The sequence below is a fragment of the Carya illinoinensis genome, chromosome 5, assembly GCF_018687715.1.
Source record: "Carya illinoinensis cultivar Pawnee chromosome 5, C.illinoinensisPawnee_v1, whole genome shotgun sequence".
Classification (NCBI taxonomy): Eukaryota; Viridiplantae; Streptophyta; class Magnoliopsida; order Fagales; family Juglandaceae; genus Carya; species Carya illinoinensis.
The window spans coordinates 7,950,511-7,978,295 of NC_056756.1; the positions used below are offsets into that span (position 1 = coordinate 7,950,511).

Sequence of the window (27,785 nt, forward strand, 5' to 3'; positions counted from 1 at the left end):
AGCCCGACCGATCTTAAGGTTTTCTGATGTGTTTCTATCTATCTTCACGCTCTTCCTTTGTGAAAAAGTCTAGACAACTTTCACAGGTCATATTTTTTTTAGTTTTTATTATCTTTTTTTTATCAAATATTTAATATATAAAAAATAAATAAATAAAAATTGAATTAATTTAAGAAAAATAAACTTTAAAAAATATTAAAAATTAAAAAAAAATGTATTGTATGGAAGTTGTATAGCATTACTCTTCCTTTATAAGTTTCTTGCAATAACCCTGTAATAATGAGAACACCCTCGGCATTTCTAATCACTCTAAAACCCCCATATCATGTATCAGGAGTATCAATAACCAAAACTGGCCGGTACCATCAACATTCAATTTATAATGTCAAACAATAGATGTTGATTTTGTAGCACCCCCCATATGGGCGTCGAATCCATAGGCACGACCAACTCATGCATGATATCGACCTCTCTCAAACCAACCCCCCCCCCCCCCCCCCCCCCCAACAAACACAAAACTAATCACCAGGTCCTTTTTTTTTTTTTTTTTTTTTTGCTTATATATGGTCGCAAACCAACACTGCATGCACATAGAGAGACGTTTCATCAATTGCCAATTTCAACACCACTTCCGGCCACTTGTGGTCATTGATTTCGATTTGAATATTTTAAAGTATGCAGCACTGTCAAATCACTTTAATTTGAAATTACGTTTTGTTTGTGGCCATGGTTTTAAAACTCTTTTGATCAATTTAATCCTATATCCTAAAATCATTGCTTGATCCGTATCTTCTGCGCGCAACATTAATAGGAGAATCGTGATGGATTTTCATATTGGCTCAAACTGTTGTCTTTTGGAAGCCACTGTAAAAAGTTGGGCCTAAATAAGTATATGGAAAACTATATATCATGTACAGAGCTGAAGCACAATTAATTAATTAGTTTTTGTAAAATTCTTCTTAATTGCGTTCCTAATATTCTGAATTCGACAATGTCATAATTTTGATATCATGGAAAACATAGAGCATGACCCTCGTTATTTCCTCTTTGTTCTGAAAAAATAAAGATCGGCGCGCATATAAATTTTTGTGATCCACTCATGTTAACCCATTATTATTATTGTTATTATTATTATTATTATTATCATCTTTTTCTGTCATTCTCTTACTTTTAGGTCTAGAGATTTTGACCAAACAATTTTTTTTTTTTTTTTGTTAACTAAAAAGGAGGAGAAAGAGAATACTGATGAGGGATGGACAATTCATGAAGATAAAGGCCAAGGCAAGAAGTTTCGCTTTACTGCATCCAGAGGCTACGTACGTAACAAAATCAAGAAAGTTAGTAGTAGTGCTTGGAGATGCTTGTTAATTAAAGTTATCAAAATTAGGTTAATGGTTAATGTCATGATCTTTTAATTAGTGGCAGATCATCAACTGATGAAAAGTGGGATCGAACAAATCACTACGTACATCCTTTGCCTGATCTGCAGGCATGCTTGAAATTAATGACAAAATATCACAATGATGGATCGATCTCACACTCGGATTTCCATCATAATTGAGTACATAATGCTATATATATATATATATATAAGTATGAGGATTTAGTTGATTAATTAAGGGGATCTGCCCGCCCTAGCATGAATGCACCACTTGGTTAGAAAAGTAAGCAAAGACATGATTATTATAATAAACCTCCACGTACAGTGCTTCTCTTTATTCTCCACCACAGTCATGTCCTTTTAATCAGTGGTATTTGGTGCGTTGTCTTTGTCGTTACCGATAATTAAGAAAACCGGTCATGATCCCCAAAAGCTATAATATTATACCAACCTAGCTAGCTAATATATATGTTTTTTTTAAAAGATAGCATGGCAAAATAATCCACTAATCACGAGCAATATGCATGCTTTCCAAGTTTGCACTCCACCCCTTTCCAACAAGTCATTCTTAAGCAGCTGAAACCTGAAAATACAATTCTAGGCTCTAGCTCCATACATAAATATTTTGCATAATTTTGAGGCAAATATATAAGATTCTATGAAAGTTCTAGCTTTTTTAGGCTCGACTAATATTAGGTCAAACAAACTGATCGAGTTAGCTAACATGTTAATGACATGCATGCTCCCCTGAATGAGCCGAAAGCCTATACATGATGAGGCAACCCCAGTACCCCAAGTACATTAATTCTATATATATATATATAGATATATGCACGACTCAGATACTTTTCAATTGAGGTGCATGGAAAATCATAATTTTCTCCTGGTCTTAATTAGCATGATATCGATTTAGTTCCAGCTTTCATCTGGATGCCATACATTGCATTAATGCTACTAGCTAGCTGGGCGCTTTTGATAGAAATCAAGAAGTTGAAATTATTAATTATTAGCATATATGCAATTAGTTTTGCTATATATATAAAATTGAGGGGGCATTCTGGTAGTTTTCACTAGCTAGGCGTCATCTCATGAGGATTATCATCTTAAATTAGCATATCAACTAATTAAGTGATTCCACTAACTAATTCTTAGACTTAGTGCCCCAACAACAGAAAGTGGTCTCCTTCCCCTTTTTGTTTGATTATTAAATTTAAAAGGGAGTGAAACTACCCTTCTTTTTTAATCAACGACTATCAATTTCCAGCTTCTCTCTATGCATGGCTCCCACTCTGAGTAATATATTTCATGTTCCTTATAATGTATCAAGGAAGCGTCATTAATTGGAACCATTCTCTTGCATGAGAAAAAGAGCTTAATTACAGAACACAAATTGCGTCCTCAAATGGGTCTGATCATTCTTCTCAAGAAATCCAGTCTCCTCTTCCTCATTTTGGCATCAGTACTCTTATCAACTTGTCTCGCAGGTGGGTCTTTAATTTGAGTTTCAGCACCCCAACATGTCAGAGTTTTATTAAGTTGCTCATGGCCAGAAAGTTGCCATTGGCTTGATCTATATATATCTTCTTTTCCTGATGCTGAAATTAGTAGTGCAAGGCATGTAAACAAAATTATAAGCTGTTTTCCCCCTTTTTACGAGCATTACTTCCATCTGAAGCACGCATATACTCTATAGTAAGCATATAAATTGTTTAAAATATGCAACATAAGAGGAGAAGTTTACACCATTAATTCTATGTTTGAATTGCCTTTGCAGTCCGACTGTCCATGCCCGTCATCAGTGAGTTGGCTAAAGAAGCGGATGCACTACTTAATGAGGTTAGTGAAATGAGTATCGCTATTTTCTTACTTCCTTTCATTGTTTGTGTTGGGTGGGGTTGTTTTCTTTCTGTAGCCATTTCATATGATGCGTGCACGATCAAAAGCACCAGATGATGAATTACTGTAATAATAATCAAATTTGAAAAGCACTAAATTACTTTAACATTCTAGGTACATTAATCTTGTATAATTACTGTGATGAATATCGTTTAACATGCACAAGAACCTCAGATTTGCTGATTCAATGTCTGGTTTTTACTGGCTAGGGAATACCACAAGAAGATCTGGACATAATTTCTGTCCATGAAAGGCTTCTTAGGGCCAACACCAAAGACTATGGAAAATACGATCCAGCACCAGCTCTTGTTAAGCCTCCTTTCAAACTCATACCCAACTGATGTTTTGGTCATTAAGATTGGCAGTCATGTGCAGGAGTGACAATAGTATCTAAATAAATGAAGTACTAGATCATGATCCAGTATATTACATGGCATACAAAAACCATATATACTAAGTTTTGAACCCTCATATATAATGGGTTATGTATATATATAGCTTGTTTAGATAAAGTACTGCATTAAGTATCCAATCTATCTGCAATATAACGAGTTTGAGTTGATTTGACATACATCCGCGCGAGTGCGTCTGCTCCTCATGCATTTGTTAATTTGCTTGTATTGCGTGTGTGTGTGTGTCTATATATATATATATATATATATATAGTTTCTCAATTCAGGGTCAGCTTGATCATTTGCAGATGTGAAGATCATAAACACATTTTTATTTTATTTGATCTCAACATTGTTTTGGCAGTAGTAATTAACAAAAAAAAATTAAATAAAAAAAAGAGGAAAAAAAGCCAATAAAAAAACTGATGAAAGAAGCACGCCAGGGAAAGTAGTACTAATAAAAGTTTTACGATATGAAGGATAATAAAAAATATCACTAAAAGATTTGAAAGGGAGAAGACGACCGAAATCTATAGCTTAATTTTCATGTAAGTGTGTGTATATATATATAATATAAGTTCTAATATATTTTCGATTAAAACCTACGTACATACCTAGTAAATATTCGATCGAGTGCTCTGGGAAAAAAAAAATGAAAAAAAGTTGACACGTAATATCTATTTGACATGTAATAATTTTGATACACTTGGGCATATATAAATAAAACACAGATGAAAAAAAAAAGAAATTAGTTGTGATGTAGAACTGCATTTAAGTTTACAGTTAAAATACTAAATTATGCTCATAATTGTATAGCTAAAGCTAGCATTTCTCTTTCTGAAAATAGACTTCCTCATGTTTTGATTTTGAACATAGTTGATCAATGTGATGAGTTATGAAAATTATGAACTAGGGTTGGTTTGAACATAGACCTTTATGCAGTTTGTATTACTCAATTTGACTGGCTAAGTCTATTGGTAGCATTTTCTTGTGAAATTGGTAGATCTATGTACAGATAATATAATGTGATTTAATTTATTTTTCTGTTTTTCTGTCCAATCAATTTTCATATAAAACGATTTTCTTAATTTACTCCTAATTCTAGTTCCTCGGCATCATTCTGGAAGCAACAAAAACCAAGGAATTATAGGAGTGACTTGTAATTATTTTGAGGCTTTGGTCTTATAGCTTTCTTACAGAGTCTGATCTCTACTTGAACTACAGATAAAAAATATGTGAACTGGACCCTCCAAGTAGCAAGTGTACATGGACACAGAGCTCCATTGCCATTCATCAAATCTGTTGAGGTTATTTTATGTTTAGAAATTCATGATGCTGCTCGTTTCCCTTTGTTACCACTATCCAAAGTCTTTCTGCATATTATATATTTGAAGTCTCAAAGCGAGGTCTGATGCCCTCCATGAGCCCATATTGAACAATGAAAGTTTATTTGAATACCTCAATGCAACAATGTTGGTCATCATTATTATGAAGAAAGTTTTTTTAGTCTTTCTCTCACTTTGATATTTCACCGCTACGTCTCTCTGTAGCAATCCCATGGATCATTAAACTAAAGTTGATGACCCTTGCTCGAAATTATTAACTAATATATCAAGAGTGGGCCACTTTTGTAGGTATCCCTGGGGTAACTTTAGGGTGACATTGGGATCCCTATGTCACATGAGACATTTTAAGTTCCAAGGCATTTTTGTTTTCATCTAGCCTTTTATTCCAAATTCCAATTGGGTTAGCCGTTCTGTTGCGTACGTTGCACCCAGGTTTCTTTCTTGGACAAGCAAGATTATAAAGCCGCCATTCTACATATGCGACCTTTTCCGCTTAAAAGGTTGCTCCCTGCATGCTATCACATATTGAGATTGTAGTTGTTATTGCACTGAATTTTGCTGAAAGGAGAAGGGCGAACAAAAAAAAAGAAAAAAGATGTGCATCAGTGCTATTATATCTATATTCAGGAATTTTTCAATGTCATAGTGTTCACCCTGGCAGAGCTTAAATTTTTTTTAAAAATAATATTGTGCTCCACTCAATAATTTTTTTATGAGGTGTTCTTTGTTAACCCCCATCGATTCTCTCTCTATGATTAGATTTTCATTTCATCTCGTATAATTATTATAATTTTTTTAAACTTTCACACAAAATATAATAAATAATTCAATTTTTTCAAATCTCAAAATAAAAATTATATTAAAAAATAATAATATTTTATTCAACTTTAAACTTTTATTTCATCTCAACTTTTATTTAACTCTGAACATCATGTTATACATTACGCATACATCCGCCATTGCTTTTGTTGGAAGTGTTAGTTTCTTAATATCTCAAATTGATACGAGCATATATGTACTTGTAGATGTATTTCTACATATTTTTGTATTTACCTTAGTTTACATATAAGTAGCGGAAGATCGGAAGGTTTTCTACATGCATACATCATAACATGTTTTTAGTGACGGTTGGGAAATTGTGACTGTCCCCAAACCATCACTAAAAATTACTATTTTCTGTGACGATTGTTGGAAACCGTCACTAAAGATAGATGAGATTTTTTTTTTTACATTCAAACAAAGATGAAAATTATGTTCGAACGTTACATTTACGTTCGAACATTGACGCTATTGACATGTGAATGTGAAATGGTTTGGTGCCAAAGTTTGAATGTTAGTAATTAACGTTTGAATGTTAGTTGTAACTTTAAGTTAAATATGACTCAAATTTAAAATTTATGTGATTTTTAAAGTGCATAATTTGTGAATAAGTCTAAAAAATTTTAATATATATTTATATATACACAATTTGTAAAATATAATTATATATTTATATATAAATATATTTATATTTATATATATTTGAAGTGCAGTGATTTAGTATTATAGTTGAAAAATCTAATATTAAAGAAGATTAAGAATTGAAATTAAAAAATAATAGATATATTAAATAATATTGCTCCTTACATATATTAAAAGCAAAATACAAAATATGATAGAACTTCGTAAACAACACTTAGATGAACGTGTTGTTCATGAAATTCATACTCTGTATCTCCTCAGTCAAGGATTCAACCTTGTCATTGAGGATATCTATGCGATGGGCAATCTCGGCGACAGGCTACTCTACAACCACGATCTGTCGATCAATATGTGCAGTCAACTGTGAGATCATCGCATCCACCCAAGCAGGCCGCGCATCTCCCGCAGAAGTACTCATCGGTTGCTGACTACTAATCCCCACACCTGCCCCAAGCTGCATCGAGGATGCCCCCTTGCCTATCCAATGCTACATCGATGCATGGTCATGTTGAGGGAGCTCATCTGCTCTGTGACTCACTCATCCGGTTGGACTGGCACACTCCGATCAAGTAATAATTAGCTAATGATGACACCGTATGGGAGGTTGTCTGTGGAGACGATGCTCACCTCATAACAGATCCTCTCAAAGATGCGTAGTGGCAAATCGATGGGATCTCCACGTGCTACTTGCATCAAAAACTATGCTCAAGTCTGACTAAATGTGGTCTTATGTGCCACAGGATCCACGTTTGTTGCAACAATAAGTTGCAACATGCGGAAGAAAGGTAGCAGATGTATTTGGTTGAAGGTGTTCTTCCTCTCGATCGACATGCAGTCTCTCCCAGTGAGGATGTAGAAATCCTCGTCTCGACCATCAACTCGAGTCTCACGGTCAATACCCTCAGCCTTTCACCAGTCTGCACCTCCAGTTGATGACGGCTCAACTGGGCCAGTAGAAGTGTCTTCACCTGCCTCGAGTGTGTCGTGTGCAGATGTAGATGTAGATGTAGATGTGAGAACCACAGCTGCATTGCAAGTCTGAGAGTCAACTGTAGTTGATGTCTCAATTACTAGACGAATCCCGAGGTGGTCGGCGATGACATCCAATGAAAGGATGCATCCTGAGGCATGGAGCACATCCTCATATAGAACTCTCGAACCATTGAGGGGTATACCTTCCCCCTCAATGTGCAAATATCTCCCCAGCCTCTATTAAGGAAGATATTGCATAAATAACCTTATACCCGTTTGGGAATTAGTGTACATTTAGGTATACACAAATTCCTGAATTGTCCAGTATGGAAAGTTTAGGATATATTATCTGTATTGCACATTCTTGTTACTCCTAATGAGCACGCTTAGTATGAAGTTTCAGTGTCTTCCTCTACGTTTAATATGAGTGGGATGTGATGAAGGAGATGTTGGGTGACATTGGAGCGAAGATATTTATGGATGAGGTTGACGACAATGCCTCAAGTGGTTGAGAGACTGATTCTAAAAATTTCGTTGTAATGTGAGAAGATGTAAAGCACGAGCTTTATCCAGGATATACAAAGCATTCCAAAATGTCATATATTGTGTGGTTGCTTCACAAGTCATTGCATGGGATGTCGACAAAATCAATAAATATGGTATTGGACTTATTTAATGAGGTGCCTCCCGAAGGGTCTGCATTACCAAAGAATTTTTATGAAACGAAACAGTTGAGAAATGGATTAAGGTTTGAGTAAGTGTCCATACATGCATGCAAGAATAATTATGTTTTGTTCTGGAAGGTGAACAAGGAAAAACAAGTGTGTCCTGTATGCAGAGAGTCAAGGTGGAAGGGTAAAAAAAACATACCGATTAAGATATTGCGATATTTTCCCTTGAGACCTTGGTTACAAAGACTATATGTGTGTAAGAAAACAAACACAATATGAGGTGGCAAAAGGAGAAAAGAGTTAAGGATGATTCATATATAAGGCAGCTAGCTGGCTCACTTGCGTGGCATTCTTTCGATGATCAATACCCAGAATTTGGGATGGAAGCTCGGAATGTGCGCCTGGGACTCTAACCGATAGATTCAACCCTTTTGGGAATATGAGTACAAGTTATATCACCTGTGAATGACATTGACATATACATGCAGCCGTTGATTAAGAGCTGAAAGAGTTATGGGAAACAGGTATTAGAACTTATAATGCATCCACATCGACATCTTTTCAGATGCATGCTGCGGTAATGTGGATGATAAATGACTTTTCGGCATATGAGAATCTTTCTGATTGGAGTACTAAAGGGAATAGCGTCTCCGATGTGTAATAAAGAAATTGCTAGTGAGTAGTTAAAATATACTCAGAAGCTCTGTTTCATGGGTCATCGACGTTATCTACCAGCAAATCATGCATGGAGAACAGAATGTGCTAAATTTGATGGGAGAGTAAAGGACAGAATTGTACTAAATGAGTTGTCTAGAAAAGAGATAGTGGAACAACCGGTACATGTTAGAGTGAATAATTTTGGTAAAGGTAGGGGAAAGAAAAAGAGAAAACGAGGCGCAACAGAATTGAATTGGACAAAGTGCAGTATTTTTTTTTTACTTGCTGTATTAGTCGTCTTACATGTTACGACATAGTTTGGATGTAATACACATAGAGAAGAATATATGTTATAATATACTGGGTACATTAATGAGCATTAACAAAATGATGAAGGACACAATCAAGACGAGGAAAGATCTTAAGAAAATGAAAAATAAACATAATCTACATTTGCGGGTGTAAGGCAACAAGGTGGTCATGCCACATGCATGTTTTACGATGACGAGGGAGGAGAGGATGGACTTCTGCAAATAGTTGCAAGGTGTGAAGTTGCCAGATGGGTATGCTTCAAATATCGATAGATACGTGAGCCCTGATAACTAGAAAATTCATGGCTTGAAAAGTCATGAATGTCACGTATTTTTGCATAAGTTATTACCGGTAGGAATTCGTAGGAAGCTGACATCTAATGTACGTGTCGCCATATCCAAACTATGTATTTTTTTAATGATTTGTATGCTCGGGTAGTAAATTGAACTATGTTGCAGAAGATGGAAGAAAACATTGCTACTATACTATATAAATTTGAGCAGATCTTTCCACCATCATTTTTTGATGTCATGGTCCATTTAGCAATACATTTACCCCGAGAGGTACTGTTGGGTGGACCAGCATAGTTCTATTGGATGTATCTAGTTGAAAGATATTTGGGTAGACTGAAGCGCACTGTTGGGAATAAAGCCATAGCCGAGGGTTCAATAGCAAAGGCATATATACACGATGAATGATTAACATTTTGCTCTCTATATCTTCATGGTGTTGAGACACAATTTAATCATCATGAACGAAATGTTGATCTTACTGCTCCGCCTCCTCGTGAGCTATCTATCAGTGTTTTCTCAGAATGTACGACCATTGAGTGCACAAACAGGTTACGATTTAATTGATAGAGAGTTGAGTAAAGTTCGGTGGTACATGCTAAATAATTGTCAGGAGATTGATGACTATCTCAGGTATGTCATTGCATGCCTCCAACCATTTCTAGTTTAAAAAGTTTAACTATAACTTTTGTGCTCAATTATATTTATTTGCATTTATATACAATAAGTACATAGACAAACTTAGGATGGAAGGCGTAGAGAATATAGAGGCAAGACACAAGGAAGAATTTTCTAGATGGTTTGAACAATGTGTATGAACAAAAATTACATATATGTTAGATTTTGAAACTTTTAACTCTAGGTAACTTTTAATAAGTATATACTATTTCAATTGATAGATTTTGGAGCAATATGCTCGTGATCCCAGATCAGTGTCTTCCGAATTGTATGCATTGGCCTATGGTCTTTCAAATAGAGCACTTCGATACACTGCATGCACAATTCGAGATTATAGATTACATACTCTAGACCATGAACGTAATAGAAAGATTCAAAACTATGGTTTGTTGGTCGAGGGGAGTCATGGAACAGATGATATTGGCTATTATGGTGTCATACGTGATATTATTGGATTAAAATACCTAGGTGGGACGATAACATATGTCTTTAAATGTGATTGGTGGGATCTAGGTGGTGGTTGACTTTCAATTTATATGGATAATCACTTTACGAGTGTCAATACTACATCTAAATGGTACGAAGATGATCCATTTGTATTGGCTTGTCGAGCTACCCAAGTCTATTACTTGATTGATTCAATAAAAAGTGCTGATGAAAATAGCGGAGAGATAACTTGGCGAGTCATATAAAAATTTATCCCTCAAAATATATATGAAGCATGAATGAGTGCGGATTACAAGAATTGTGGATATGAAGATGACACTCCGATTGTAGAAGCCTACCAAGAAGATGGAGAGGGTATAAACTTGTTTGTTGATCTCGGTGCACTCGATTTGCTCCCCTTGTATAGAGATGATATCCCCCCCTTCCATCTTGACCCGTCTATATTAAATGATCATTTAATTCAAGTAAGTGAGGAAGAAGAAGAAGAAGAAGACGAAGAAGAATTTGGTGAGGAAGTGGATAAGGAGGACGAAGAAAAGGGTGATGATGATAACAAAGTACTTATTGAGGGAGATTCTAAAACAAGTATGGAAAATACATCCGAAGATGAAGAATAAAAGTAGTAAAAATATTTTACAATATAGGTGGTAGTAGAATATTATACTTTTCATAATTTCTTCTAATTAATTTTCGTTATCATATTAGTCATTTTCAAGAACACCACCAAAACGACAAAAAAAAAAGTGTGCCTTATCTACCAAGTCCAAGTCGTGAACCCATTGAGGACTCCCCACTCGAGGAATCCACTCTAGAAAATCAAGTTAACACAGCAAAGAACGACAGCTAGTTGACACCTACCAGTAAGAAAATGTCTATAATAATTAATTATATATTAATATTTTTGTCTAAATAACTCTATAATTAATTAATTATACTATTATCTACTAGTTGATGCATCTACTTGTCGTGTTCATGGTTATACATGTGACATTTCTCTAGAAAAAAATTGAAAGCACGGAAAACTCAAGGTCACCATTCCCGATAATTCTACTTAAGGAGTGGATTATAGTGTAGCAGCACTTTTCTCCTATATTGGCACAGTAGTCCTTGCTTATGCTCCATTTCATGTGCGATCATAGAAAGATTGTGATATCCCTTTTTCACTTGTATTTTTATTGAGTGATTTTTTTAAAAATTATTATAACTAGTGGTTTTCTTATTTTAAATTAAAGGTGATTTTTACAGTATTATTTTATGATTTTTAAGTTGTGAAATTATTTTAACGTACTTTCTTGATATTTATTATTGTTTTGTATTTAAATTACTTTTTAATTTAAATTAGTTTATTTCTAGGTTTTAAAATTATTGTGTTGTTGGATTTCATTATTTTATTTTATTTTGTTTAATCACTACATTTAAATTATTTTATTTAACTTGTTATTTTGAAAATAATTTTCGTTGAATCAGTTTATTGACCCAAGTTATGAAAGTAGGACCTCATTTATTTCCCTTCATTTTTTCTTTTTCCCTCTTTTTCTTTTCTCTTTTCTGTTTCTTCTTTCTTTTTTTCTTTCTCTTTTCTTCTTTTTCCCCGACTTTTCTTTCTCCCCGTAAGCAACGTCTCTCTCTCTCTCTCTCTCTCTCTCTCTCTCTCTCTCTCTCTCTCTCTCTCTCTCTCTCTCTCTCTCTCTCTCTCTCTCTCTCTCTCTCTCTCTCTCTCTCTCTCTCTCTCTCCATTCATTTCTGTTGTCAACCCCTAGCGCCGTCGGCGTGGCCATCACTGCCCAGCCCTTTCTCTTCCCCGACCGGCGTGGCCATCACTGCCCAGCCCTTTCTCTTCCCCTCCGGTCGGTGAGCTCCCCCACTCGTTTTCAAATCCTCCCTCCCCACCGTTAACCCACACGCCCCTCTCCAAGCAGCATAGTTTTATGCCTCCACCGTTGGTCACCATTTCTTCACCACTTTATCACCGGCCTCCCAACCTCCTAACCCACCCATCCCTAGCTCCAATCCGTCTCACCGATGAAGCTCAACCAACCCACTTTCCGTTTTAGACTTTTATGCCTTCAACCGCTGTTTGTACTGCCACCCATTACCAATCACCACTTCCATTAGTTTCACAAAAACCTCTAAGTCATACCCTAGCCTTCCCTAGTATTCGTTTGTCCCCATCCAAATTTGGGTCTTTTGTGACTTACAGCCACAATATATTTTACACTATGACGTTGCCTTTCCCCCACCTTTTGCAACTCATTGATTATTCGAAAGTTATTTTATAGTATTGTAAATATTTCCTGAACAACTCTTGTGATTTAAATATATTTATTCTTTAATAAATAATTTGTGATTGGTTTGTTGTGCCAGACTAAGTCCAAGGAGCTTAGGGGTCGGTTGGAATGAAGAACGGAGTTGTTTGTTGATTGGATGATGTTGGGTTTGTTGGATATCTTTGTGACTTGTCGCATGCATTGCATAGTGCACGCATGATCATGTTTGTAAAATGAAAACTGGATTTTTTGCATAGTGCATGCATATTCATGGATATGAATAAAAAATTGGGTTTTAGTGTGAAAGTGAATTTTTGGGTGCGTGTGTATCACAACTCCAAGTCGAAATAGGGAATTATTTTGGTGGAACTCCTCTGATCACTCAGGGAGCTCAATATACTGAGTGACATCCCCTGGGTTGTTGTTGGACGACAATGGGATTGAACGGGATGGTAATGCTCTCGTGCCAACTCTGTGGCCTCTCTGCTAGGCGGGGACTAGAGGATGCTTGGCTACGAATGTGTTAGGCACGGAACTAGGCATTGCTTGTTACGAAATCACAAGCATAGTCGCTACTCATGGTGTGACGAAGGGAGCCAGGTTGTGCTGATGGTTCCTAAGGGAGACCATGGTGCATATAGTTTAAAATTGGATACTGGTTTTGATAATGGATATTGGGTCATTTTCCGAAAAAATGGCGAGATTGGATTAATGGATTTTGTTGGGCCATTTTCTGAGAAAATGGTGGGACTACTTTAATGGATTGGATTAATGGACCAAATGAGATTTTTGGCATGCGTGAAAAATTATTCTTTTCGGGAAAATGATGATTTTTGGGTCTCATACATATGGCATCATATTGTTGCGCCTAAACTTTGACTTAAACTAGTGAACTAAAAATTTAGTACAATTTTTACCCGCATGTATACAGGTGTACGTTGTAGTATCTAATAGGGTTGAATCCACATGGATTGACTTATGTGATAAAGAAAATAACTCAAACAATGAAAATAAATTACTAAAATGAACGTGTAACCAAATAGAAAAGAAAATTATTGAGATGAAGATTTTTAAAGTAATAGAATAAAACTAAAATAATAAAATAAATCGATATGGAGAATGACTAAGGTTTCAAAAATCTGTTTAATAATTTAGAATATTGTTTCGAATCGATTTATTTCAATTAAACTAGAATAATGATTCTGTTTAATTAAAAGATTTAACATTTAAGGTCAAAAAAATAGTCATTAATGATTAAGTATGAACAATTGATGATTATAACATTCACAAACTCATTTGAATATCACAGAAATTTTTTCAAGCATTCACTGTATTTGAAAATCACAATGAATCAAGATAAATATATAGACAATCAAAACATCCAATAATAAAATCTTCAATTGATCAAGCTCACAAAATAAATTCTACGTTGATCTGAAAATAATATTTAAATCATTAAACTTCACCTCTAACCTTAGTACGAAAATTTAGCCAACCATATGTAACACAAGAGCTATGAAAATCACAAAAATATCCTCCATAAAACAAACTAAAATAAAACACATAAATTAACACTAAAAAAATAATCTAAACCAAAGAGCAAGAGTAGAGAGAAGATATAAGAGCCCCAAACGAAAAACCTCCCAGCCTTCCATCTTCCTTCGTGCCACGTCAAACGTCTTCCCATATTTTTCTTCACATCTAGAAAAATAAAAATTGAACCCCCTCTATTTGCCGTGAAGCCAGCTTTTTTTTCCTTCTCTCACTCGTTAAAAGCCCAAGCTAGCGTCCCCACGTCTTCCTTTGTTTTTCTTCTCACCCAGAAAAATAAAAACCAGCCGTTCATTTCCTTGTCCTTCCTTATTTTAGCTCTCTCTCAGAAAAACAAGAATTTTTCTTTCCGTTCAACTCCAACAGCTCTTTTTCTTTTCTTTTCCTTTTTTTTTTTGCCAAAAAATCCACAACTGCCCCAAGTGTCCTCTCTGTTTATGCCCTGCTTCTACCTCTCTCTACTGAAACTCCAACCAGCCGTCGAAGTCTCCCTGTGCAATCAAAAAAATAAATCCTGCCCTCTCTCTGTCCGCTGCGCCCCCCCCCCCCCCCCCCCCCCCCCCCCCCCAAGAACAAAGCATCCATTCTTCTTCTTTTTCTTCGTATTTTCTCTAAAAAGACTTTTTTTTCTTTCTCACTTCCAAGCCCACTACATCTCTCATCGGTCCCAAGGCTGATTTCCTTAAAAACTTATGGTTTATATGCTGCACGCTGGTCAAAGTGTGCGCTGCAGGTCCTTTTTCATGACCTTGATGATTGAAATGCAGTTGTCGTGTGTGTGCACTTCCCAACATTTCTACGTGTGGAAAGCCCGTGTATAATTCTCCCATTTCATCCATCTGACTCCCAAAAGATTGTTGCTTTGCTCGTGGTCCGAATGAAGAGTAAAAAAGAAAATGTCCTGCATATTTTGTTTTGAAGAGTCAAACTACTTTGCTTTGCTTATCATGTGTGTCTTGCTTGCGCCCAAAAAGGTGGTCCTATTTTATTTTGTCCCATGCGCTTTTCTTCTTGTCCACATATGTCCCATTGAAAAGTCAAGGCGAAATCACAATACTTTGTCTTCTTTAATCGAGAGAGAGTATGTAATTGATCACAAAACTAGCTTGCTAGCCAGCGCATGCATGAGTAACCAGGTGCTCCAGTGCTCATGTTGTCTAAACATCGAAAAGTAGTAAAAAAAAAAATTAACATAGAGAGAAAATCAAAAATAAATTTAAAAGGCCAAAATAAAATATCAAAAATATGTTGTGTATTTGATGAAATATTACCTAATTAGATCATAGGTTAGAAAATTAAGCATAAACATGATATTAATCAATTAAAAATCACAACTCGTATTTATACTTATTAACCATTTTTCCATCTAAAACCAAGAATAATATCATGAGATAATTAAAATGTATTGGTTCTAAATGTATGAAATCTGTAATATTACAGTTCAATCACACCCCCCCAATTAGCATTTTACTAATTCTTGAGTAAAATAATGAAAATTAATTGAGATGAATATTACATAAAGCTCGAAATCCAAACAAAAACAATTAAACACAACTCTAAATTCTCACAAAAGGATTACTCAACACCAGGAGTTGTATCTACAAGGACAGTCTCAACAATTTTTTCACATAAAATGGGGGCAAATATCTTAAAACTCGAGTGTGTGTGACTAAACCAATGTGTGTTCCTCATCAATAAGCATGATTAATTATCATAGGATTTTTTGACCTTAAGATTAATCATTATTAATTCTAACTACCTCAAAGCCCAAGGGACTAGCAATTTTCACGCCAACTCTGTTTAAAGGTTAACACTCAACCTCCAAAATTTTGGATAACTGTTTCTAACCCTTTATTCAAGAAAGCTAACACGCTTTCATCTTCTTTTTCTTTTTCTTTCTTTCTTTTTTTTCATTTTTTATTTATTCATCTTTGTTCTCTCATTTTCCTTAAAAAGTACTCTATCTTTTGATCAAAACTTTAACCTCCTTAATTTGACTACTAGCAAAATGCTTTTTAAACGATTGTAGCTCATTTTTGCGATCCCCATATATTTAGGCCGACGGTAAAAGTATTTTGAAACAGCTTTGTAGCAGTTTGGCTGCTTTTTTATCCTTAACATACCCAATGTTGGCCTGCCAGATCAGCAAATCTACTTTCTGTATTTAGATATTGAAACTTCCGCAACATATTTTAATATATTTTTTATTATTTATTATTTTATTATTACTTCTCACTTATCTTTTATTATTATTTATTATTAGTATTTAATATTCTATTATTATTTTTCACATATTTTTTCACTACTATTCATAATACTTTTTTTTTTTTTTTGATAGGAAATCTGTAAACTTCATTCATAAAACAAGCATTACAATGATGAATCAACCCAAATAGCATGGGATATACATTCAGGAATAACATCCCACCATAGAGCAATATCATCAAGATGCCATGCAAACTTAGCTAGATTATGTGCCACACCATTAGACTCACGGCTTCTATATTGAATAGACCAAGCTGGAAAGGAGGATAGGAGGGTCTTGATTTCATGAATAAGAGAATTCCATAGAGTTGAAGATCTTCCATCCTTTTGTAGTTCTTCAATAACAAGAAGTGCATCACTTTCAATTTGAAGCTCAGCAATACCTAGAGGAATACACAACTGAATTCCTCTCAAGATAGCAACGAGTTCTATCTCCATTGGGTCAGCAAGAGCAGCTTCTGGTTTACTAGCAGCAAAAGTCACTTGTCCCTTGTCATCTCTTAACACCACACCAATACCAGATCGACATTGATCACTAAAGGTTGCTCCATCCACATTTATCTTTAATGAACCTGCAGGAGGTGGCTGCCATCTGCAACTATACTTCTGTTTTCTCTGTTGTGCTTCATATGCTGCAGTATGTTCCTGATATAAGGTGAGAGCATGCTGAATAACTTGGTCTATTGTCAGCAGATTGTTTTCAAACATCTTCTGGTTTCGCCTATACCATAAGCCCCAAGCTATTAAGAAAAACTTCTCTAACTCCCCTGCCTTTTTACTTCTCATAATTAATAGAGCTAAATGCAGATAGTCCACTCTTAGAGATGAGTCTGTTATGATAGGAAAATATTGATTCCAACTGTTTCTAATTAGAGGACAGTAAAGTAGAGCATGATTTAAATCCTCCTCTTCTGTATGGCACCATTGACAAACAGCATTATCAATCACTTTCCGAGCTTTGAGATTCTGCAGTGTAGGTAGAATATGTTTGCATGTCCTCCATGCAAATACTCTCACTCGATGAGGTATGTTAAGCTTCCATAACTTCTTCCAAAGTAGACTGTTGTCTGTAGTAGATGAACTTTCAGCTCTGTTTCTAACTGTATTCATAGATTGAAAAAACTGGTAAGCACTTTTGACAGAATACTGCCCACTTTTCTCATGTTCCCATACCAATGAATCAGTAATATCCTCAGAAGGCAGTCTGATGGAAAGCACAAGCTTCTGACCTTCTCTATATCCCATCTTCTTGGATTCTGCATCATCAAGAAAGCCACAGAATTATCCCTTTTAGAAGCTGAAGCAGTTGCTGGTATAGGAGGAGTAGGTACTAATTTGTGATTTGGAAGCCAGTAATCTTCCCAGATATTAATGGATAGACCATTTCCAACACGCCACCTACAGCCTTTAAGGAGATATGCTTTAGCTTCCCAAATACCTCTCCAAACAAAAGAAGGTGTGCCACCTAGCATTGAATCTTTAAAACTAGAAGTAGGGAAATATCTAGCTTTAAAGATTCTATGAAGAAGAGATGATTCCTGATTCATAATCCTCCATCCTTGCTTAGCTAAAAGGGCCATATTAAATAACTGTAAATTCTTGAAACCCAACCCACCACTAAGCTTTGAGTCACACATCTTCTTCCAGCTTAACCAGCATATCTTTCTTTCATCTGATTTCTGTCCCCACCAAAACCTTGCCATCATCCCTTGTAAATAAGAACATAAAGGCCTTGGTAATTTAAAACAGCTCATAGTGTATGTTGGTATAGATAATGTCACTGCTTTAAGTAAGATCTCCTTTCCCCCTTGTGATAAAAGCTTCTCTTTCCACCCTTGCATTTTGGCCCATACTCTATGTTTTAAAGATGAGAAAGCTTGGTACTTACCTCTACCAACCATAGTTGGCAAACCAAGGTATTTATCATATTGTTGAAACTGGTGCACTCCCCAAAACTGCATAATCTCATCCATCTGTACCTGATTTACATTCTGACTGAAGACCATGGAGGTTTTGTCACGATTAACCTTTTGACCAGAGGCTTTCTCATAGATGTCCAGCTGATTTTGGAGGTTTAAGCATGTTTGCATATTAACTCTACTAAACAGAACCACATCATCTGCAAATAACAGATGATTTAGCTTGGGGGCCCCTCTGCAAATGCGAATTCCTTCAACTTGATTATGGGAGTTAGCCTGATCCAACAAAAGAATTAAACCTTCAATACATAGTAGAAAAAGATAGGGAGAGATAGGATCTCCTTGTCTCAATCCACGAGTTGGATATATAGGCCCCTTTGGTTCTCCATTTACAAGAATAGAGAAAGAAACTGTCTGAACACAAAACATAATCAGCTTCACCCATTTCTCACTAAACCCCATCTGTTCCATCACTTTCTGAAGAAAACACCACTCAATCCTATCATAAGCTTTACTCATATCTAGTTTGAGTGACATAAAACCATCCTTCCCTTTCCTCTTCCTTCTCAGAAAATGAACCATCTCATAAGCAACTAGCACATTGTCAGTAATAAGTTTTCCAGGAACAAATGTTGTTTGAGATGGTGAAATGATAGCAGGCAAACATAGCTTCAATCTATTAGCTAGAGTCTTTGAGATCAATTTGTATATCACATTACAGAGACTGATTGGTCTATAATCTAACACTAACTCAGGAGTTTTCCTCTTTGGAATCAGGGTGACATAAGTGTGGTTGATGGCTAATGGAAAGCAACCATTATTCAAAGCATGAAGAACTGATTCAGTTACATCCTTGCCCACCACTGACCAGTATTTTTGATAAAAAAGGGGACTCATACCATCTGGACCAGGTGCCTTTGTTGGATGCATCTCAGTTAAAGCCCTCTTTACTTCATCTTCTGAAAAAGGAGAATCCAATTGTTCAACCATATCAGGAGTTATTCTACCTGCCAGACCTTGTAAAAAGCCCATACTTCCCACTTCATCAGCAGCTTTAAATAGAGAATTAAAATAGTCAAGAATAATTTCATCTCTTCTTACATTATTCTGCCAAACTCCATTCGAATCCTTCACTTCTTTTATCCAATTCTTCTTTCTTCTCTGTGTAGCCTTGTGATGGAAATACCTTGAGTTTTTATCACCCTCCGCTAACCACAAAGCTTTGGACCTCTGTTTCCACATGATCTCATTTCTGGTTAACCATTTTTGGACTTCATTCCTAGCTTCTTGTAGCTTCTGTCTGTTATTAGAGAGAGGGTCTGCCTGATGTACCAAACATAGCTGATCTTTTGCCTTTTTTAAATTCCTTTGCACATGACCAAAAATAGTTTTATTCCACACTGTAAGTTTCTCACCACAGTGTTGAATTTTCCTCATTACAATGCTCAAATCTTTCTTGCCTTCAACACCCCTCCAAGCATCCTGAATAACCTGTTTACAATCAGTAGCATCAACCCACATTGCTTCAAATCTAAACAATTTCTTTCTTGGACCTTGTACACTCCCAGCTGTGAGCTTCAACATTATTGGCACATGGTCAGAATAAGCTATAACCCCATGAATAACAGAAGCCATTGGATAAAAAGAATGCCACTTCAAGTTTGATAAGAACCTGTCCAATCTTTCACTAATACAATGAGCCCTTTCCCTTCTGTTACACCAGGTGAAAGGGTTACCATTAAAACCCAAGTCATGTAAATGACATTCATCAATAACATCCCTAAAAGCCTTCATTTGTCTCTCAGGTTTGTCTCTACCTCCACTCTTTTCAGCATTACTTACAATCTCATTAAAGTCTCCCAAGATCAACCAGCCTTTATCACTAGGAACCAGTAATGTTCTCAACAAGTTCCAGGACTCATGCCTCTTACTCACATCTGAATTGCCATAAAAACCAGTTAACCACCATGGCTCAACATTCTCCTCCTCCTCAGTAACTTTTGCATGTATGTGGAACTTAGAAAAAGTCTGAATTTCCACCTTAAATCTGTTATTCCAGAAAAGAGCAATTCCTCCACTTTTGCCTTCAAAACTCACAGCAAGACAATTTTGAAAACCCAGCTGATACTTCATTCTTTCCATAACTCTTGCATTAAGTTTTGTTTCTTGAAGAAACAAAATGTCAGGAACTTTACTTCTGACCAAGTCAGAAAGGGCCTGAACTCCCACTGGGTTCCCAAGCCCACGGGAGTTTCAACTTATAAGACTCATTGTTCCCGGCAGGGCTGTTGCACAGCCACTGCCGATCCCAATATAGAGTTACCTTTTTTAGTAGAATCATTCTTAAAACAGCAATCATGATCAGAAGAAAGAGTAATAAGCTTACCTTTCTTAGATGCTGGGATAAGAGATTGATCCAATGACAAAACTTCCCCTGATCTCTTTCTAACTGTAGACTTCTCCAAAGGTTCAGCAGGTAAGAAACTCCCTCTGGCCTTCTTCTTCCAAGAACTTCGAGTATGCCTTCCTTGCTGTGTTAAAGGAAGTTGATGGACTGCAGGTTGTACCTCAGGGCCCTCAGGAACCAAACCAGTCTCATTAAGGCCAGCTTGTGAATCAGTAGGCCCACCAAGCCCACTAAGCCCACCAGCAAGCCCAAAAGATGTCTCAGAAGCATGAATTTCCTTCCCTCCAAGATTGCCATCAGATAAAAGATCACAAGTTTCCGTTACAACCTGATTTAAGCCTTGCTCCTTATACCAGTCAGTAACAGCTTTATCATTTATACTGTCAATATCAACACCCAGACCATCACCATTAATACCATCATCACTAAGCATTGATGATGATAAAACGTTACCAGAACACTTCATTGGACCACCGTGATCAGCTGCTCCACCATCAGCAACCGTGTTCTACTCCATACCAGCTTCTGAACTGCTGCCTTTGTCAGTGGAAAGTTCCTTCTTTATCTCCCATCGCTTCTTCAGAGGTGACTCTGCATGTAGCCAGGATCCAAACTGTATTGATACATCTTTCTGTACTTGGCATCCTACACTCCCATGTAAAATTCTACCACACGTGAAACAAAACCGAGGGATTTTCTCATATTTGACAGGACTCCATACTTTGACTCCATGCAAGACAATGGTTCTTCCTCTAGCAAGAGGTTTCCTCAAATCTAACATAATCTTCACTCTCAGACTCCTACCCCAAGCCACATCATCTTCATCAACCTCAACCTCCTCAACTTCTCCTATTGTACTACCCAACTTAGCCCCACATTCTTTATTCATTCCCAACAAAGGTAGATTATGAAACTGCACCCAGAACGAGGCATGATCAAACTTCATCTCAGAAACTGGAATGGATCCATCGAAAGGGTTAATAACAAACAGATGGCCATCAAAAAACCATGGCCTGCCACCTTCAACCCTTTCTTTATCAGCATGAGTGGCAAAAATCAAGATAAAAGTATTAGGAGCAACCTCCCTCAGCACAACAGATTTACTAAGACGCCAGATTTTTGCAAATGTAGACTCCACCACATTCTTACCCACCTGTCTATCACTCCATATTTTCCCAATCAAGCTGCGTTCTCCTTTACGTTGCACCTCAGAACATACATTCTCATCAATAACAATAGCATCCTCTTCTTCTTCATTCAAATGGAGATTGCCCCACATAGAATGTAGACTATCCATCGGAAGGCTAAATCACACCACCTCTTTGAAAAGATAAAACCGAGAAAGATGAAAAGAAACTATGAAGAAACTTACCACCACCTCAATTCTCTCATAGCAAAGCTAGAGAGAAAACGAGAGGAGACTACTATTCATAATACTTCTCAGTACCTAAATGAGTAATACTAATACCACTCTCATCTTATTTTCATCTTATTAAGTAAGATGTAGCTCATTTATCACCATTAGATAAAAAAAATATGTAATAAATGATTATTTAATGATAATATATATCACATCATACTTAATGGAATGAAAATAGAATGGTAGTATGATGTATAGAATTTTTCATACCCAAACCCAACGGTTTACATCACACCCGATGGAATGAATCCTTCAACACCCTCTATCATTCAAGCCGCTGCAGAGTGCATTTCAGAGCCCCTTATCACCGTCGTCTATCACTGTCTGTCCGTTGCCGCCATCCCCTCAGCCACAGACATGGTGATCTTTCAATTTGGGAAAATGATCATGTGGGAAAATCTTGAGCTTGTTTGCTTGTATGGAAAGTGATGTTTACAAACCAAAAACCTAGAGGGAAAGCAAATTACTACAAGAAATCAATATAAAAAGCTATGCCATTTTTCTCTCTTTTATAACAATTTATATGGGAGAAGAGGTAAGCAAGAAATGAATAATCTTCCACAGCATTTCCCCCATGATCATTTTTTCCAAATTGAAAGATTACCAAATTCAACAGTTTAATTTGCTGGAGATAATAATAAAGAAAAGTATGGCCTTTATTACTACTCGCAGAGCTCGATCGGTTGCTTTTTCTTGGTATGCCTTTCCACCTAGCCCTGCTTCTCTTCTCGGACAAGCCTTCTCCCTTTGGTGATCGAAGCCAAACTCCTCTTCCGCAGCTTTAAACAACAAGTCTTGGAACAAATGATGCTTCAAGTAGGATATTGGAACCATGAAGCGCTTCTTCATCTTTTTCTCTCTCTCCCACGTATATGGCAAAATGGCATTTGTACTGTACATTGAAAATTGACGCTTAGAGTTAGAGGGATACAACCTTTGAATAATTTGGTTAGCATGAAGAATCGCCTCCAGCAGACTTATACCCATTTTCTGCCACTGCTACGTCAAAGAGATGAATTTGCAGAGATTTTTTTTGTTGAAGATGAGGTGATCAAGATCATTTGCTGTAGTGCGGCTCCATTGTAGTTTAGATGGGAAGTCTACTTGGCATCATTTTATTGGGAGGCTGCAAATTGATAGAGTTCGGTCAGACCGATTATAAGATTAACTCACGAGGCATGTATGTGTTTCTATCGATCTTCACACTCTTTCTTTGTGAAAAAGTCCAGACAACTTCCACGTACCATATTTGTTTTAATTTTTATTAACTTTTTTTTTATCAAATATTTAATATATAAATAATAAAAAATAAAAAATTGAATTAATTTAAGAAGAATAAACTTTAAAAAAATATTAAAAATTTTTAAAAAAATGTAATATATAGAAATTGTGAAATTGTGTAGTATTGCTCTTCATTTATAAGTTTCTCGCAATAACCCTGTAATAGTGAGAACACCCTCGGCATTTCTAATCACTCTAAAACCCCATGTATCAGGAGTATCAATAACCAAAACTGGCCGGTACCATAAACTTTCAATTTATGTCAAACAATAGATGTTTGATTTTGTAGCACCCCCCATATGGGCGTCGAATCCATAGGCACGACCAACTCATGCATGATATCGATCTCTCTCACAACCAACACCAACCCGCCCCCCCCCCCCCCCCCCCCCCCCCAAAAAAACACAAAACTAATCACCAGTTCCTTTTTTTTTTTTTTTTTTAGCTTATATATGGTCGCAAACCAACACTGCATGCACATAGAGAGACGTTTCATCAATTGCCAATTTCAACACCAGTCCCGGCCACTTGTGGTCATTGTTTTCGATTTGAATATTTTAAAGTATGCAGCACTGTCAAATCACTTTAATTTGAAATTACGTTTTGTTTGTGGCCATGATTTTAAAACTCTCTCGATCAATTTAATCCTATATCCTAAAATCATTGCTTAATCCGTATCTTCTGCGCGCAACGTACATTAATCGGAGAATCGTGATGGATTTTCATATTGGCTCAAACTGTTGTCTTTTGGAAGCCACTGTAAAAAGTTGGGCCCCAATAAGTACATGGAAAACTATATATCATGTACAGAGCTGAAGCACAATTAATTAATTAGCTTTTGTAAAATTCTTCTTAATTGCATTCCTAATATTCTGAATTCGACAATGTCATAATTTTGATATCATGGAAAGCATAGAGCATGACCCTCGTTATTTCCTCTTTGTTCTGAAAAAATAAAGATCGGCGCGCATATAAATTTTTGTGATCCACTCATGTTAACCCATTATTATTATTGTTATTATTATTATTATTATTATCTTTTTCTGTCATTCTCTTACTTTTAGGTCTAGAGATTTTTACCAAACAATTTTTTTTTTTTTTTTTTTTTTTTTTTTGTTAACTAAAAAGGAGGACAAAGAGAATACTGATGAGGGATGGACAATTCATGAAGATAAAGGCCAAGGCAAGAAGTTTCGCTTTACTGCATCCAGAGGCTACGTACGTAACAAAATCAAGAAAGTTAGTAGTAGTGCTTGGAGATGCTTGTTAATTAAAGTTATCAAAATTAGGTTAATGGTTAATGTCATGATCTTTTAATTAGTGGCAGATCATCAACTGATGAAAAGTGGGATCGAACAAATCACTACGTACATCCTTTGCCTGATCTGCAGGCATGCTTGAAATTAATGACAAAATATCGCAATGATGGATCGATCTCACACTCGGATTTCCATCATAATTGAGTACATAATGCTATATATATATATATATATAAGTATGAGGATTTAGCTGATTAATTAAGGGGATCTGCCCGCCCTAGCATGAATGCACCACTTGGTTAGAAAAGTAAGCAAAGACATGATTATTATAATAAACCTCCACGTACAGTGCTTCTCTTTATTCTCCACCACAGTCATGTCCTTTTAATCAGTGGTATTTGGTGCGTTGTCTTTGTCGTTACCGATAATTAAGAAAACCGGTCATGATCCCCAAAAGCTATAATATTATACCAACCTAGCTAGCTAATATATATGTTTTTTTTAAAAGATAGCATGGCAAAATAATCCACTAATCACGAGCAATATGCATGCTTTCCAAGTTTGCACTCCACCCCTTTCCAACAAGTCATTCTTAAGCAGCTGAAACCTGAAAATACAATTCTAGGCTCTAGCTCCATACATAAATATTTTGCATAATTTTGAGGCAAATATATAAGATTCTATGAAAGTTCTAGCTTTTTTAGGCTCGACTAATATTAGGTCAAACAAACTGATCGAGTTAGCTAACATGTTAATGACATGCATGCTCCCCTGAATGAGCCGAAAGCCTATACATGATGAGGCAACCCCAGTACCCCAAGTACATTAATTCTATATATATATATATAGATATATGCACGACTCAGATACTTTTCAATTGAGGTGCATGGAAAATCATAATTTTCTCCTGGTCTTAATTAGCATGATATCGATTTAGTTCCAGCTTTCATCTGGATGCCATACATTGCATTAATGCTACTAGCTAGCTGGGCGCTTTTGATAGAAATCAAGAAGTTGAAATTATTAATTATTAGCATATATGCAATTAGTTTTGTTTTATATATAAAATTGAGGGGGCATTCTGGTGGTTTTCACTAGCTAGGCGTCACCTCATGAGGATTATCATCTTAAATTAACATATCAACTCAGTGATTCCACTAACTAATTCTTAGACTTAGTGCCACAACAACAGAAAGTGGTCTCCTTCCCCTTTTTGTTTGATTATTAAATTTAAAAGGTAATGAAACTACCATTCTTTTTTAATCAACGACTATCAATTTCCAGCTTCTCTCTATGCATGGCTCCCACTCTGAGTAATATATTTCATGTTCCTTATAATGCATCAAGGAAGCATCACTAATTGGAACCATTCTCTTGCATGAGAAAAAGAGCTTAATTACAGAACACAAATCGCGTCCTAAAATGGGTCTGATCATTCTTCTCAAGCAATTCAGTCTCCTCTTCCTCATTTTGGCATCAGTACTCTTATCAACTTGTCTCGCAGGTGGGTCTTTAATTTGAGTTTCAGCGCCCTAGCTAATTTGTTGCAAATCGTACTCACTCTCAGAGCTTTTATTAAGTGCTAATTATATTCATGTATACTGCTGGATAAGATAAAAATTATCCGTTTCTGACACCCCAACATGTCAGAGTTTTATTAAGTTGCTCATGGCCAGAAAGTTTCCATTGGCTTGATCTATATATATCTTCTTTTCCTGATGCTAAAATTAATAGCGCAAGGCATGTGAACAAAATTATAAGCTGTTTTCCCCCTTTTTACGACCATTACTTCCTTCTGAAGCTCGCATATACTCTATAGTAAGCATATAAATTGTTTAAAATATGCAACATAAGAGGAGAAGTTTACACCATTAATTCTATGTTTGAATTGCCTTTGCAGTCCGACAGTCCATGCCCGTCATTGAGTTGGCTAAAGATGCGGATGCACTACTTAATGAGGTTTGTGAAATGAGTATCGCTATTTTCTTACTTCCTTTCATTGTTTGTGTTGGGTGGGGTTGTTGTCTCTTTCTGTAGCCATTTCATATGATGCGTGCACGATCAAAAGCACCAGATGATGAATTACTGTAATAATAATCAAATTTGAGAAGCCCTAAATTACTTAACATTCTAGGTACATTAATGTTGTATAATTACTGTGATGAATATCGTTTAACATGCACAAGAACCTCAGATTTGCTGATTCAACGTCTGGTTTTTACTGGCTAGGGAATACCACATGAAGATCTGGACATAATTTCTGTTCATGAAAGGCTTCTTAGGGCCAACACCAAAGACTATGGAAAATACGATCCAGCACCAGCTCTTGTTAAGCCTCCTTTCAAACTCATACCCAACTGATGTTTTAGTCGTTAAGATTGGCAGTCATGTGCAGGAGTGACAACAGTATCTAAATAAATGAAGTACTAGATCATGATCCAGTATATTATATGGCATATAAAAACCATATATACTAAGTTTTGAACCCTCATATATAATGTGTTATATATATATAGCTTGTTTAGATAAAGTACTGCGTTAAGTATCCAATCTATCTGCAATATAACAAGTTTGATTCGATTTGACATATATCCGCGCGAGTGCGTCTGCTCCTAATGCATTTGTTAATTTGCTTGTATTGCGTGTGTGTGTGTGTGTGTATAGTTTCTCAATTCAGGGTCAGCTTGATCATTTGCAGATGTGAAGATCATAAACACATTTTTATTTTATGTGATCTCAACATTGTTTTGGCAGTAGTAATTAACTAAAAATAAAATTAAAAGAGAGAGAGAGAGAGAGAGAGAGAGAGAGAGGAAAAAAAGCCAATAAAAAAACTGATGGAAGAAGCAGGCCAGAGAAAGTAGTACTAAAAAAAGTTTTACGGTATGAAGGATAATAAAAAATATCACTAAA

At 36.0% G+C, this 27,785-nt stretch overlaps 3 protein-coding genes across 3 annotated transcripts; 2 read left to right on the plus strand and 1 right to left on the minus strand.

Annotated features, from left to right (window-relative positions):
• Positions 1 to 2,634: 2,634 nt before the first annotated feature.
• LOC122308878 (protein CASPARIAN STRIP INTEGRITY FACTOR 2-like) lies at positions 2,635 to 3,706 on the plus strand. Its single transcript, XM_043122154.1, has 3 exons — positions 2,635 to 2,865; positions 3,156 to 3,217; positions 3,487 to 3,706. Exons 1-3 carry the CDS (start codon positions 2,784 to 2,786, stop codon positions 3,616 to 3,618), a joined length of 276 nt encoding a protein of 91 aa, XP_042978088.1. The 5' UTR covers positions 2,635 to 2,783; the 3' UTR covers positions 3,619 to 3,706.
• Positions 3,707 to 21,420: 17,714 nt separating this feature from the next.
• Positions 21,421 to 22,209, minus strand: LOC122310049. The gene has a single exon (XM_043123938.1). The coding sequence runs from the start codon at positions 22,207 to 22,209 to the stop codon at positions 21,421 to 21,423; it is 789 nt and encodes a 262-aa protein (XP_042979872.1).
• A 3,934-nt stretch (positions 22,210 to 26,143) lies between these two features.
• Positions 26,144 to 27,460, plus strand: LOC122308824 (protein CASPARIAN STRIP INTEGRITY FACTOR 2-like). The gene is made up of 3 exons (XM_043122074.1): positions 26,144 to 26,376; positions 26,773 to 26,831; positions 27,102 to 27,460. Exons 1-3 carry the CDS (start codon positions 26,295 to 26,297, stop codon positions 27,231 to 27,233), a joined length of 273 nt encoding a protein of 90 aa, XP_042978008.1. The 5' UTR covers positions 26,144 to 26,294; the 3' UTR covers positions 27,234 to 27,460.
• The last annotated feature ends 325 nt before the right edge of the window (positions 27,461 to 27,785 follow it).

Excerpts from the sequence above, each read along its gene's own strand:
- LOC122308878 (XM_043122154.1), top strand. The coding sequence starts at position 2,784 with ATGGGTCTGATCATTCTTCTCAAGAAATCCAGTCTCCTCTTCCTCATT. Across the intron at positions 2,866-3,155 it reads CTTATCAACTTGTCTCGCAG|TCCGACTGTCCATGCCCGTC; the intron begins GTGGGTCTTTAA and ends TTGCCTTTGCAG. Across the intron at positions 3,218-3,486 it reads CGGATGCACTACTTAATGAG|GGAATACCACAAGAAGATCT; the intron begins GTTAGTGAAATG and ends TTTACTGGCTAG.
- LOC122310049 (XM_043123938.1), bottom strand. The coding sequence starts at position 22,209 with ATGGATAGTCTACATTCTATGTGGGGCAATCTCCATTTGAATGAAGAA.
- LOC122308824 (XM_043122074.1), top strand. The coding sequence starts at position 26,295 with ATGGGTCTGATCATTCTTCTCAAGCAATTCAGTCTCCTCTTCCTCATT. Across the intron at positions 26,377-26,772 it reads CTTATCAACTTGTCTCGCAG|TCCGACAGTCCATGCCCGTC; the intron begins GTGGGTCTTTAA and ends TTGCCTTTGCAG. Across the intron at positions 26,832-27,101 it reads CGGATGCACTACTTAATGAG|GGAATACCACATGAAGATCT; the intron begins GTTTGTGAAATG and ends TTTACTGGCTAG.